General features: G+C 40.7%; 1 protein-coding gene and 1 long non-coding RNA gene across 3 annotated transcripts in view; one reads left to right on the top strand and one right to left on the bottom strand.

The window, feature by feature from the left end:
- Window positions 1-11514, top strand: part of LOC307209498 — a 139120-nt gene extending 127606 nt beyond the window's left edge. For both annotated transcript variants that reach the window (XR_013835616.1, XR_013835617.1), the window contains exon 3: window positions 10812-11514. This is a non-coding gene — a long non-coding RNA (uncharacterized lncRNA). The remainder of the gene's footprint in view (window positions 1-10811) is intronic.
- PLXND1 (plexin D1) overlaps window positions 1-14495 on the bottom strand; it is a 167711-nt gene that overhangs the window by 115595 nt on the left and 37621 nt on the right. Inside the window, exons 2-3 of the mRNA XM_079964483.1 lie at window positions 4507-4683; window positions 606-737 (exon numbers count right to left, since the gene is read on the bottom strand). Of these exons, the coding sequence (XP_079820609.1) occupies window positions 606-737; window positions 4507-4683 (309 nt within the window). The remainder of the gene's footprint in view (window positions 1-605; window positions 738-4506; window positions 4684-14495) is intronic.

Genomic DNA, 14495 nt, shown 5'->3' with positions numbered 1-14495 from the left:
GGCACCATTCACCTGCTGAGCTAGTAGCCAGGGTTGCTGCAACCAACAACTGTGCAAGCCTTTGGGAGGCAGAGATATGAGAAGGGATCAGAGGAGGTAAGGAAAGAAGGACAGAGGCCAGTGCTGCCTGCAGCACCCCTGACCATCATTCAAGGCACCCCAAGGGGCCACTGCACACTGGTTGAAAACCACTGCCCCAAAGCATTTGATTCTAATCAATGAACAAGTTATGTTCAAGCCCCTTTTATATAATTTATACTTTTAGGGTTTTCATGGGTGTACAGGTTTATACCAAGAGACTTATCTTTTTTACAACAAGGTATTTAATACCAAATTATTAAAGCAGACAAATATTTATATTTAATATTTATTTCCAGGATTATTGGCTGTAATTAAAAAAAAAAAAGTCTCTTGGCATAGACTTGTACACCCACGAAAACCCCAAAAGTATTAGTCATATAAAAGGGGCATGAACATAACTTGTTCATTGATTAGAAAAAAACTTCTACAACTTTTTTTTTAAATCACCTCATCTCCAGAACTCTGTTTATTCCTCTGTACTCACCTAACGGCACTGAGAAGGTATGTCTGCAAAGGAGTCTTACCTGGTGGGAAGTCATTAGATACAGGTAGCTGGAGTCAGAAGGATCAAACTGCATGATGGGATGGACAGGTTCACCATAAGCCACAGTAATTGACTCCCTGCTTATCTCCTCCATAGAACTGTTCAGATTAATCTGCCAGGGAAATAAATATTTCATAAGACCACCACTTTGGGGTTTTTTTGGATGAAGAAAGGGAATCATTGTTTATAGAAACTTGAAAGTTATTAATTGAACAGTTAGCATGAATTAACATAGTATTACTATGTGTTTGATGATTCAATAAACCAGTTTTTAAAATGAAGAATATCCCAAAAGTTAAAAAAGGGGGGGGGGGGACTCAGACTGTAATACTATTGGTTGTTTTCCCCAACCCACACCAACAATGACATCAGGTACTTGAAAGATGGATTGTCCTGCTCACCTGCCAAAGTTGGCTGTGGGTTGGGGACTGATAAGTATCTGGCCCAGTGGGCCAAAAGGATTTCCCACCCCTTGCTTAGAATTACATCCAAAGCCACCTTAGCTTAACGTCATGATTTATTTGGAGTGAAACAAACCACAATCCCCAGTTCTGATGTATTGCTAAAGCCAGAGATTGTAGTTTGCTACACCCACTCGCTTACAGGGTGCAGTGAAGCAAAAGTCATACGCAAATTCGCTGCAAACCAGACACGGAAGCCCTGCCGCTGCAACACTAACCCTAGAAGCACTGAGGCTTTACACATACTGCTTATCCATTAATGAATCTCTTGAATATGCCATTGATAATGGCCCTTGTAAAATGCCCCTCTGCGGGGCACTTTATAACTTACCGGATCAGATTAATTCCCTATGTGATAGGAAATCATAATTGCTGCTTGGGGAGCTGGCTGAACATTGCTTATGCCCTTTTATACTGTCTTGGATGGGAAACCTGAATTATAACTCACACCAAGTATTCTGTATGCAATGCCAAGTAACAAGGAGCCCCTAAGGTAAAAAAAAATAAAAAAAAAAAAGCGGGTGGTGGTGCAGCAGCAGCTGTGTAGCAGAATTAGATTATAGCTATCTGAGCAAATTATCCCAGCAAAGAGCAGCCAGGAGCCTTTCTCTAATGGAGGTTCAGCAGATAAGGCTGCCTTTTCTGATATGATAATGGAAGCAGATCTGTTACTATTGTGTGAATACAAGCTCTGTAAGGAATGAATCTGCACCGACTGCCCTATGGAGCTGGCTCTGATGCCGGCTGCCTACCACTCTGCTGCGTAGCCTGTGCCTCTGGGCCAATGTCAAAACAGAGGACCTCTGAGATCTTTCCCACCTTCCTGCTAGGAACATTTGTAAAGCAAAGAAATTGGATTCCCTTCTGTCCTCCCTCTCGTCTGATCTAATATTCTACATTATGTGTTATTATCTCCAGACTGATATAAAACAGGTTTCTAATAATGCCCTTTCCTTTTCTTAATGGCCAGCATCTCATCAATTGTAGCAACTCCACTGAATGACTACTCTGATTGGCCAATACTGAACCTTGCTTTGGCAAGTGGGCATACACCCACCGTGGTTATTGCAGCTGGTGGCTGTTCATGGCTTGAAGACAATTATAGTGCCTTAAATCTTGGTCCCTGATGTATTGTTTTGACACAGATGAAACGGGCATATCACATGTATTGGTTTACGTCTCTTCTCCAGCTTAGCAATAGCGGGGACCAATCAGGGAATATTTATTCAAAATGGAGGGTGTATCTCTCTATGTGCTTTTTTACAAGTGCCAATCAAGACAGGGAGCATTTCATACGAGGAAGTTGTTAATAACTAAAAGCTGTGCCATAACACTTCAAGTATGGGCATTTATTTCTACAATATATTAAATGACATCTTGATTGCACTGTAGCCTCAAATGCTGATTAAAAGTTAAGAATTAGTAGATATTGTATATCACTATGCAATTTAAAACCAACATCCAGTTGCTTCTTTATTGTAGAATGAAAGCCTGTGCAGTGTGCTTGTCAAGTGAGGGAGTTTCCTGTTTAAATTAACAGAATCATGGATTAACATGCCAATCTTACATTGCACAAGCATGAATTCTTTAATTTCATCATCAGTAGTCTGATCAAGTGTGCTGCATCAGCACACTTATGCCCACAGTGCTTTGTCAAGATGCTTTTAACTCTGAACTGAACACAGTTATCATTAGGCTCACTTAAGCAGTTGTCCAACTCTGTTCTTCAACTGTGGGTTCTCAGATATTGTTAGACTACAGCTCCTATCAACCCTGGACATTGGTTTAGCTGGCTGTGGATGGTAGGGGTTGTAGTCCAATAACATCTGGGGACCCAAGGTTGACGAACACTCTATGGAAGCTTTTTGTTTGAGACATTACTGAATCGGTCACGGCACAAGAGCTATTGTGGTCCACGACTGAATGAAAGACTTAGGGAAGGGTGGAAGAACTGCAGCAGAATGCTAACAGCTGAATAACAAGGGGAGTGAAGAAAACTCAGCCTGGACCAACTGTGGTCTAAGAAATATGTGATAAACCTTCAGCAGCAATCAGGAAGGGTTTATTTGCATGATGAAAGAGCTGTAGAGATTCCTAGAGCAGCCTCCTCAGGCTGATGACATCATCTACCCCGTTGCTGGGAAACTGCAATTCACTCCAATGCAAGAGTGACTTCTGGGCAGCATCGTGCCTGGACTGGACTCTCCACTCTTATCTCCTGCCAGCTTACACACAAAGATGGCAATCACTAAGAATAAAGGTCTGCTGCATTGGCTACCACAGCAATGACATGACATGCAGCCTACAGCCCCGCCCCCTTCAAAACAGGTCTTGACTGCCAAAGACACAAAAGCAAACTGAGAGTCAATGGTAAGGCAGTGTGCGTATTGTTTTAATTTCCCCCAGGTATTAAACTGCCACAGACAGGCCCAGTTCCTTGCTTGGATAGGCAATAAAACTGCCAGTTTATGGTGAAGGAAATTTCTACACTCCACACCTGAAATCCACAGGTTTAGGGCAGTATACAAATTTAAGAAATAATAATAAATAATTCTATTGTTGTGAGGATCTATCACAAGCCATCATTTCACAAATGCTAACCCAAGTTGTTCAGACAGTCATATCAGCCTTTCATGATCACCCAGTTCCTCCCATACAGGGATTTCAAACACTTAAATATCACTCAGCAGACCTCATAACATCCCTGCAGCCACCTATGAGATAAAAAAAGAACAGCTAGTACAGAAAGCAAATGCCCTAGGATAACTCTGATTAACAGACAAGCTAGAGCTGAACGAGCCAGATAATTGGCATTGCAGATAATCATAATGTTCGGTGCTTATCTACTGTTTAGCACTGATAGCCCATTAAACAGTGCTTAATCAGCCTGTTTGGAACAGTACAGTTTGGTGGAAAATGCAACTGAAATTCAATTGATCTTAAACTTTCAAGAGAAACAGTCAGACAATCAAATATGACTGTACATGCAAAGAAAGTGGCTGGGGAATTTGGGGTTTAGAAAGTACAGTTGCACAAACTGTTATTTAGCCAAAGTGCACAAATTAGCAATTTTATTGTTTACAAAAAAGCACCATGGAATCTTTAACAACCACAAGCACTCAGGACTTCTTCTGTCTTTTCTCTGAAAAACCATGCCTTCGGTTCTTTAGCATCCCATAACATTAGAATGGAGATGAATCATTAAAACCACTTCCTTCTGATTCAGGAGCTCCTTGGCAGTCAATCAATCAGGAACTGAGCCAGCCTGACTCAATTTACTAAGCATGATAGCTACATAAAGGTGAGGTGGCAATTTAAAAAACAGCTTTCCAAAGGTGGTTACTTACTGTCAAGCGTTTCACCATGTAAATATATACTGATTATTAACTACGAAGTCCTTTCGTTACTGTTAAGTTTTACCTTGAGCAGTCTTCCATTGGCTGTTCCCAGAAATACAACTGTGTAATTATTGACGCTGGTGACAGCTACTGATGTAAGTCCTGGCGAAGTGAACACTGGCCTGGCCTTGATAGGTTGCAGGATTGACAATGGATGCTGGAGATGCGCTGCTCCACAGTCCAACTGTTCTGGTTGCAACTGTAAAGGGGGGGAAAGGTACATTAGTAAATAACTATTGGGACACTGTAGGTATCTGTATTTGGTTTTTGCATCCCCTGCGCTCTACATTGCAAACAATGCAATGGAGGTGGCCTCGGGGGTGGGTGGGTGTGCTGAGATTTTAACAGGGGAAGCAAATTTTGTATTACTTCACAATGTTCCCAAACAGAGACACATCTATTTTTCATGTTCTATATTTCCTGCTTCCCCCACATAACACTACTATGCAAGATAGGTATAGAGCATATATAATGTCAGGAGCTTGAGGCTCCTTTTTTTTAAGCATCTATTTATTACAGGTATTTTTAGGCAATCCCAGGGCCATTTACAAGAATAAAACAATTAGAACATGATTACAGAAAACAGTAACGTAGGAAATGAAAAGGTCATAAAACCATAAAAGCAGGAATACTATCAAAAGTGAACATCACTGTCTGCCTTAATGTAATCATAGTTGAAAATGATTGATCTTCTACTTCTGTTTGAAAGAGTGTTTGGTGTAATACAGATCTGCATAATCTGCCACCAAAATAGCTTGCCTGATAAATTGTATTGTAGTCTCATGACACTGATGGATTTTCTCGAAATTCATAAAGTCCATGGGGGAAAACAGAGGCCTTATACATGAATTCATCAGCACCAAATGCACTTGCTCTCACAGGCAGGATGCAATGCAGAGAAAAGACTAAACAGGTTATCGTATCATTATTTGTATAAGTCTACAGGGTTTTATTCTTTGTCACACTTGCAGGTGGCTTTTCTATCTCCCTACCTTAAACATATGTAAATATTCTATCCTCTATGTTTGGCAAATTTGCATATATCTTTACAACACTGCAATATTACTGAAGTTAAGCAACCTAATTCCCTTAACATTTCCTTCCAATGGTTTTAGGTTGCAATTCTCAGCATATTGAATAAACTCCTCTGAACTCATGCTTCTCAGTAGGAATATAGCTATCCTACCGCACTTTAGGCTCAAGGTCCATTTAAGGAATGAAAACAAGCAATGTCAGTATCTTTCAGGTAAGAGTAGTTTCCTGAATTCCAAGGCAAGAAATATTAACCTTTCCAAAGCTGTTTTTTTAAAAAGAACAAAGCAATAAAGGTTGCAGCACTGAAAAATAAAAACTAATAACAGCTGCACTGCTAATCTCAGAATCTGCTCAGATACCATTTAAGTAAAAAAAACAGCACTTCAGTGTATGCTACAAGTAATTTTTTAAAAAAGTCCTCGGACTAGAAACAAATGAGTAATATGCAACTTATTTTTCTTCATAGCTCTGTTTTGTTTTGATGGTTTACAGAATTGTTCTAACTGAGCATGGAAAATGCAGCAACTTAACAGACTCTAAACAGAAGACTCCTTCACAACTTATCAATGTTTTTGGCCAGCCGTCACAGGCTGTCTAGCAGGAGATGGTCAGAGATTCTGAGCAAGGAAACGGTGCATGTTGAAGAAACACACGAGATGAATCATAGAAGGATTCACACTAGTAGAATGGCCAATAAAGGACTTGGGTCATATACTTGCTGAAAACTCTCCGCTTTTCATGTTAAAACCGCACCCCAACTCGAAAAGACACTAAATTTCAGCCTGCTATTATTAAAGTCAATGTCCCGGTTTACACAACACGCTAACCCAAACTTTGGCTTAGTGATCGTGCAAATGATTGGGCTCCCCAATGGGAGTTTGCTACCACTTTGCTCTGCTTGGTCCTTGTTGCTAAGCAAGGGAAAGGTTTGGTTTAGCATGCTGTCCAAACAAGGACTTGGGGCTAAGTTGCAAGCACAAGCGCAGCAGGTTGGAGGTCCCTGGGGAGAGGGGTTCCGAAGTGCTGAAGCAGCAAGCATCTTGGGATTGAGATGGCCACAGCTTCATTGATTCAGATTTAATCGGTTTGGGCATAGACACTGGGTATGTATCCCGAATCAGTCAACCTGAATGCTGCCTGATAGGCCATCCGGGTTGATCCTGGGGTTAAGGATCCTGCCCCCCAAGGATGAAAATCAAATAGGACAATCCCACCAGGTTGCCTCTGAATGGGTCATTTTCAGATGGAGATTGGTTTTGCCATTTTCACTGCAAATTTTAATAGATCTGGGGTTTTGGTTTCAGGATGTTATTGTTCCTAAGGAACTGAAACACAAAGTCATATTTGATTAAGCAGGTATGGTGATAAACAATTCCTATTCTGAACATTCCCTTGGCGTTGTTCTTTACAGATGAAAGTAATTGTTGTCATCCATGGAGTGCACCTCCAGGATGGAGTTATACTGCTGTGTTAGCAGCACCAAACTGGCCTCCTCAGTGCACAAGCCTGGGCAGTGTGTATGGAGGTCCTGAGTGGACTAGGACTAACAGGTGGGCAGGCAGTATCCCCCATAGGTCTTCACAGCCTTTAGATGCACTTAAGCAAGTATGGAAATAGTGACCTATAATATTCTCCTTGATCAAATGCACCTCTTATCATTTGTTTTGATCTCGAACCATTGCCAAGGCAGAATTGAAGAGTTGCAAACCTGTTTTTGGAGCCTCTCTCTTCATTAGCAAGCAAATGCAAATTTGTTGCCACGAACTAAAGGACATGCTTTATCCAAATTAACGATCAGTATGTCTGGTCATTCTCCCCTATCCTGCAAAGGCATTAGGCCAGGAGTTAACTGACTTTGTAAGCCACACTAAGGCAAGATGGAAAGGGCTGATTTAAAAACCTTTTATGCTGAAAACAAGTGCCAAGAAAGACTAACATAGGCTCAACTATATGGCATGGTTTATTAGAGACCAAACAGAAGAGATAATGTGTTACAAATATGAGGATCTCTGCAAAATGTATTTTGCAGCTCTGCATTATTTAATGCTATGAAAAAACAAAAATCCAACTACATCTCTGAAGCAATGCTTTTATTTCTTCCTGTAACTGGGCAACACAATTGGTTTTTACTATGTATATCCCTTTCATTTTTCTTATTTAATAGTCCTTCCCCAATTTAGTCTACTTATGCAATGGAACTTTGATTGTTGAATGCTTCAAAAGCTGAACAATTCAGAACCTAAACGTTGACATTTTCGAACACATCTCGGAAGTCGAATGGCTCCATTTTTTCGATGGATTTTGATGATTGGCAATTGCGCCTCGGTTGTCGAATGTTTCAGAAGTTGAACGGTCTTCCAGAACGGATTACGTTCAACAACCAAGGTTCCATTGTACATATTTTAAGTCAAATTCCTAGGTCTCTCTCATAGTGATCAAAGTCGTTGCCACTAAATATAAAATACAGATACTCAAGTACAGTGGTACCTCGGGTTAAGAACTTAATTCGTTCTGGAGGTCTGTTCTTAACCTGAAACTGTTCTTAACCTGAAGCACCACTTTAGCTAATGGGGCCTCCTGCTGCCGCTGTGCCACCGCTGCACGATTTCTTTTCTCAAGGTAATATTTCTGGGTTAGCGGAGTCTGTAACCTGAAGCGTATGTAACCCGAGGTACCACTGTACAGTTAATGGCTATAGATCAGAATAAGGGAGCAATCCAAACAAAATATCTCCTGGATGAGTGAGTTAGGATCAAACGGATCTCCAGCTCAGTCGATTGATTCCTGGAACAGCTAGACTAGGCATAGGCAAACTCGGCCCTCCAGATGTTTTGGGACTACAACTCCTATGATTCCTAGCTAACAGGACCAGTGGTCAGGGATGATGGGAATTGTAGTCCCAAAACATCTGGAGGGCCAAATTTGCCTATGCCTGAGCTAGCCTACATTGGCGTAAATCCCTCATCCCAGCTCAGCTGGAGTTATGCTGGTTTAACTCCTTCATATGGCTCAGCTGAGGTTAGGGAAGCTGGAGCAACACTGAAGGATGGAAAATGGGGGGATGGCAGGGCAGAGGACTGAGCAAGGGCGACTTATGGTGAATCCTAACTCCATTCAGCTCAGCCATGTGATCCGGCATCCTGATGGGATGTACACCAGCAAAAAGGAGGTGCAAATCAAATTATTTTAAAGGGTTGTTTTCCCTCTGCCAGGCTTAGGCCAGCTACTAGCTAGCAGTAGCCTCACTCCTGAACAGCATTTCAATCAGAATACTTTACACTGGCTTAACTTAAACCAGCATACTTTATGCTGGCTCCCCATACTAATGATAGTTGATTAGTCCCTTGTAGTCCATGCAGCTGAACTGATTCAAGTACTTTGACAGCACAACTCCTTTCTATGAAATGGAAAAATGAGCCAAAGACCAGGATAAGCAATGTGTTCTTAACTACAGAATGCAAAAGGTTGTCCATGGATGAGTATATTGATTCTTATATACGTCAGCAATTTTTGTGAATTCTGCCATACCAAGCAGGGGAGGCTCATGCTTTTGTAATACCAGGCACCAGAAAGTGTGTTTCTTCCACACCAGAAATGGGTTCAACAAGTGAATCCTTTTCAAACGCAACATTTCTTTGCAATCAGTACAATGGTGGAGGCTGTCTGTATATAAAACAGCACATATCGCTCTGAAATGAGATATCCCTGTAACAAAAGTTATACCTAGGCAAAACACACGCAGACAGCACACTACAAATTGGAAACAAATGCACATGGCCTATTCAGAAAATGAGAGTATGGAAGGCCCTTGGGAGAGGCAGGAACAGCTGCTTTCTTTATTTAACAGTCTTGGATTTGGCAACCACTGGTGAAGATAATTGTTTCCTGAACTAGAAGGTCTAGATTTCTTCTTTGAATGCTGTGGAGGACAACTTTCATGCCTCATCGTAAACATATCAAGAGCCAGGAGGGCTGTTTTTAATTCAAATTTATATAATAATCTATATATCATTTTCCTTCATGTACTAGATATAATGGGCAGAGGAAGAGAAAGTCCAAAGCTTGGAGGAACCTCAGTCAGAGGTATACATCAGATCTTATGTGCGTTGAGCTGAGACCAAGTGATGTCTGGATCAGAACACACATTTGGCTTCACCTCCACAGTTCTCCCCAATACATTCTCACTCTCTCCCATTCCTTTCTATAGGAAAAAAAACATCCTTCAGATAGAGAAAACAAATTGTCTCCTGCACGTGACATAGGACAAACACACACCACTCCAATGGTGTGCCTGGATACAGAGTTTTACTTTATGCCAAATGAATAAATACCTAGTCATTTTAAAAAGTCTAAAGTAAAACAGGAGAACACATGTGTCAGGAATTTAGAAGGCTACCATGTGCAAAATTTGGGTTTGGGCATATTTTTGCACATCTCTTATTAATCTTTTTGTGGCTTCCTTCTATTGCACAGAGGCTGGCACAAAACTTCTAAGTTAACATATAGTAAAACCAGATCAGAAACAAGAGTTTGGTAACTGGAGTGGGAAAGGTATGAAGCTGACAGAGGAACTAGGATAACAGAGGATAGAGAATAAGGAGAGGAAGGACCCTGGATGGGTTGGATCTATAGTCTTTGGTTGTTGCAAATTTCATCAAAATCTTCTAAATATGATTGTGGTTTTTTCATATTTTCCTGGGTTTATTTTTTGTGGAGCATTGTCTGTTTCCTCTCTGCTAAATTTAGCTTATTATCATGCCATTTATTTGCTGATGACACAATATTGTGGCCTTCCTATACGGGGAAGCCTGGTTATGAAGCTTGCCTGTTCCAGAGATACTGTGAGATAGTAAAAGGATGGTAAAAGGATGTGATCCTTCCCTTTCTGTCCAGAGTAGTGAATAGTCCTGAGTCTATATATCAATTCCGGGGTTATACTACAAGATACTTATCAGAAGAGTACTTTAGCAACTAAAAGACTAACAACTTTATTACGGCATCAGCTGTTGTGGATTAAAGTTCACTTCCAGTTCATTAATTAGAATCCTTCACCTTCTGTTGTCATCTGTATTTTATTAATCTGATTTTAGGGCGATTTCCTTCCATATCCCTACAAAATTATTCCCCAAAAAAGACATAAACATTTGTATGGCCTACATGGTTTTTTTTTGGGGGGGGGGTAGCAGTTTTCTTTTTCATCATCTGCTACTTAGCAAGGAGGGTAAGGGAGGTAGAGTAAATGATGGTAGTAGGCGTCCATGATATTTCAACTGACTGGTCGTTCTTGTTTAGGTTCCTGTTTTGTATGGAATTCTGCAACATCTTTATGCTGATGAAGCTGATGAAGAACGATGAGTAGGGGAAGAGTTGCATACAGTGCTCCCTACTGGGCTGCTGTTATATCCCTGCCAACAGGGTTGAAAAGCTCCCAAGCACCTGATTACCTATGTGATGCCTGTTCCTAACAGCTGATACCAAAATCAAGAATGTGTGATATTATTCCAGTCTCACATAACTGAATAAAGTCCAGGGAGGACACAAACAAGACACCCACCCTTATTTCTGTCCAAATTAGGGAACTGCATATTTTGTACACCTGTAAGCATATATAACGTGGCAGAGAGGTATTTCAGTGTAGGGTATAGTATTCTTACTGCAATTAACAAAAATGGCAAAATTGTTTCAATTCATCTTGTTCATACATATATAAATATATATGAGATATGATTCTGGGAGAAGAAGAAAAAGCTTATTCCATCTAAAACCATAAGGCCCCAATGCATTTTTTCTTAAATCTCCAAACTGGAGTACAGTATAAGATAGATGATTAACCACAGTTGCTGCCATGCGGAAGATTAATTAAATTAAACAAGGAGAGGTTAGTTTTCAGGAAGTCAGTTTCTGAAGAAACACAGAAAAGAAGTGGTAAGGCAACGCTCAAGGAAACAATGAATTTAACAGATTTTGGGTCCTGTATTTTGTGAGCTTGAACGTTCTTGACCAAATTGAGGAGTGTGTGTGTGTGTCTTACAAATCAAATGTAAACTTCTTTGAACAGGAAATACTGTATTTCTATTAAAACTTTTTTTGCCACAATGCGAAAGGAAGTCAGAGGGTTTCTTCTGGTCCTTTTCATGCAACTTAGCAGAGGATTAAGCTGTTGACTCCAAGCATGCATGAAGTCCTGGGAAAATGACATTGCTAGCATTAAATTATTCTTTATGAATTTATGGGACATAAATATGGAGCATATGAAGACTCATGTCAAAAGCTATTTTTTACTACACAAAAAGAATTTCTATTAATTCTTATGAAAGAGACCCACTTTTAAAAAGTAAACCATTAACTATCATTAGAATTCAAATGAAAAACTCTCCAAATATAAACTACTGTATAATATCCAGTGACATAAATCCAGTGTAGAGAACACGTTTCACCATCATACAATTTGACAATAGTTATGAATCTGTAGACTTGTGCAGTACTCAGCCTTTTACATCAAAAATAAATAGTCCACCCTATGCCAATAGGGTTGAGCAAAGGTAATAATGTTGTGTAATACTAGCAAATGCAGGTTGGATTCTCCCCAAATGAGCACTTCCATTCGTATCCAAATATACTGCAGCTATATTCTCATTCATGCTATGCTAGTCTTTTACTTCTGCTTGTCTCTGCCTAGGATGTGCTGTGTTCACATGTAATATTAAAAACACAGGTGGGTAAACTGCAGCCGCTGACCTAATTTTATGTGGAAGCTGCCCCCTTCTTCCGTCCCATCAGAGTTCCTCCCTTCCTATTCATTTCCTCCTTTGCCCTGGCACTAAAAGTATTTTCCGTCTCTCATTGTAGTTTCAGAATACGTGGAAGGAGCTGTATTTTACCTGATCAAGATAAAGTGATTTAAAACAACTGGCGCTTTGTCATATGCACTGAGTCCCAGACCATTTCCTCCAGCTCCAACTAAAAAGTGCCGGTTGTAACTTTTAAGGCTCAAAACGGCTTCAGAGCAGGTTATCTGAAAGACTGTCCTTTCTCATCTATAACTGCCTGGTTTTTAATATCTTAAACAGAGACCCTTGTTTTAACATAGGGTCCTTGGTTCAAGTGAAATGAAACACTGCAAAAGTCCTCCTCCTTGAAGAGACATGAACTCAATGCTTTGCACAGGCTCAGCCACCAGCCTTTCCCAACCTGTGCCCTCCAGATGTTTCGGACTACAACTTTCATCAGCCCAGGCTAGGATGGGCAGTAGTCAGGTACGACTGGAGTTACAACCCAAAATAGCTGGAAGGAAGGGAAGGGGGAGGCTGGTTTAAAGTGATTTTTGTTCTGCCATCAAGTATTCGATCAGAATATGTATCTTCCAAAGCATCTCAACACTACAAAGTTTATATACTTTGGTTTTTGCATTAGCAGATGCAATACAGTTACCATTCATTGGATTTTTGTAGTGCATAAACTTCTCTCTTTTTTTACATTTGTATCTTACATGAAAACTGGAAAGGTTGAAGGGACCGGTTATGTTTAGGCTAGAGAAGAAATACAAAGGAACATGATAGCACCTTTCAAATTCTTGAAGGGCCATCACACAGAGAAGGGCTGCACTTTTTCTCTGCTGCAGCAGACAGGGGCTGTGGGGGAAACATACAGTATTGTGATGAAGTTACAGAAGGATTAAGTTACAAAAGATTTCAGTTAAACATTAGGTGTAATGTCTCCACAGAAAAATCAGCTCAGACATGGCCCTCCTGTTTGCACGTCATGGTAAGCCATAGTCTGAAAAAACTATGTTTTGCTGTCTGTGCATGAACAGTGTGCTGGTGTGCACTCCACAAATCACACCTGCCCTGCTCCTCTTTGCTGAGCTTGGAGGACACTGTGCTGGCACAACATGACATGAGAACCAGTGCGTGCAGTTTGCTTCTCCCAAACACACCACGAGTGGCAAGCCAAGACCTAACCTTCATTTCTGCTCATGGTTTATTTGATGAAAGGAAGCCACAAGTGTCGGTTATCATGCAATGCTAAGCCATCGCTGTGGTTTGTTTCTGCCAGGCTTTGGTAAACAGAGGAGTGGCATGAGCAGGATTTGAGCAGAATGAAACACCAGCCTGCTGCTTGTTCACTGTAAGCCATAGTTTGTTTCAAACTATTACTCACAATGACAGGTAACCAAAACAGAGAAGTTCCAAAGAGTACAAGAAATCACAGGAACCCCCTAAACAATGAAAATGGTATGAAAATGAGCTATAACTAGACAAAACAAGGCTGTGTGCATATAAATGAGCATATAAATATGAGTGGTAGCCACTGTAGTGTAACATATACAACAATTTCTCCAAATATCCAAATTATGATGATGTGATCTCCTGGACTGCATCCTGCTTTCTGCTTCATCAGAACAACATAGAGGTTTCTCACAGATGGTAGCTATACATCCCATTACAGTGGTACCTTGGTTTGCAACCGTTTTGGATTACAACCATTTTGGATTACAACCACGTCAAACCCGGAAGTGCGTGTCCCTTTTTTTGGATTACAACCCCTTTTTGGGCGGGAGGCCCGCCCCATTGGCGAAAGTGCACCTTGGGTTACAACCTGTTTTGGTTTACAACCAGACCTCTGGAATGGATTATGGTTGTAAACCAAGGTACCACTGTACAGCCTTGTTGTTTGACTTTTCAAAATTATGCTAATCTTTGTTTATCTTTAATCTTTAAAAGTATAATACAATAAATAATGTCACTCAATTGACTGGAATCCAAAACTTATGAATGGAATACTCAGTATAGTTCCTCCACAAGAGCTTCATCAATGAAACCTATCCCACAAGGGCAGGGCCGTCTTTACCCGGGGGTGCAAGGGGTGCGGGGAATCCGGGTGCTAATTCTGGGGAGCGCCAGGTGCCCGCTGCTGAAGCTGCCTAAGCTCTTAACTATCTACCTGTTATGAAATAATAAATAATTTTGATCAAGC

The sequence above is a fragment of the Podarcis cretensis genome (genome assembly GCF_951804945.1).
Source record: "Podarcis cretensis genome assembly, chromosome: 2".
NCBI classification, from domain to species: Eukaryota; Metazoa; Chordata; class Lepidosauria; order Squamata; family Lacertidae; genus Podarcis; species Podarcis cretensis.
The sequence above is the reverse complement of the archived record's forward strand: the minus strand, read 5'-3'. Positions and strand labels throughout refer to the sequence as shown.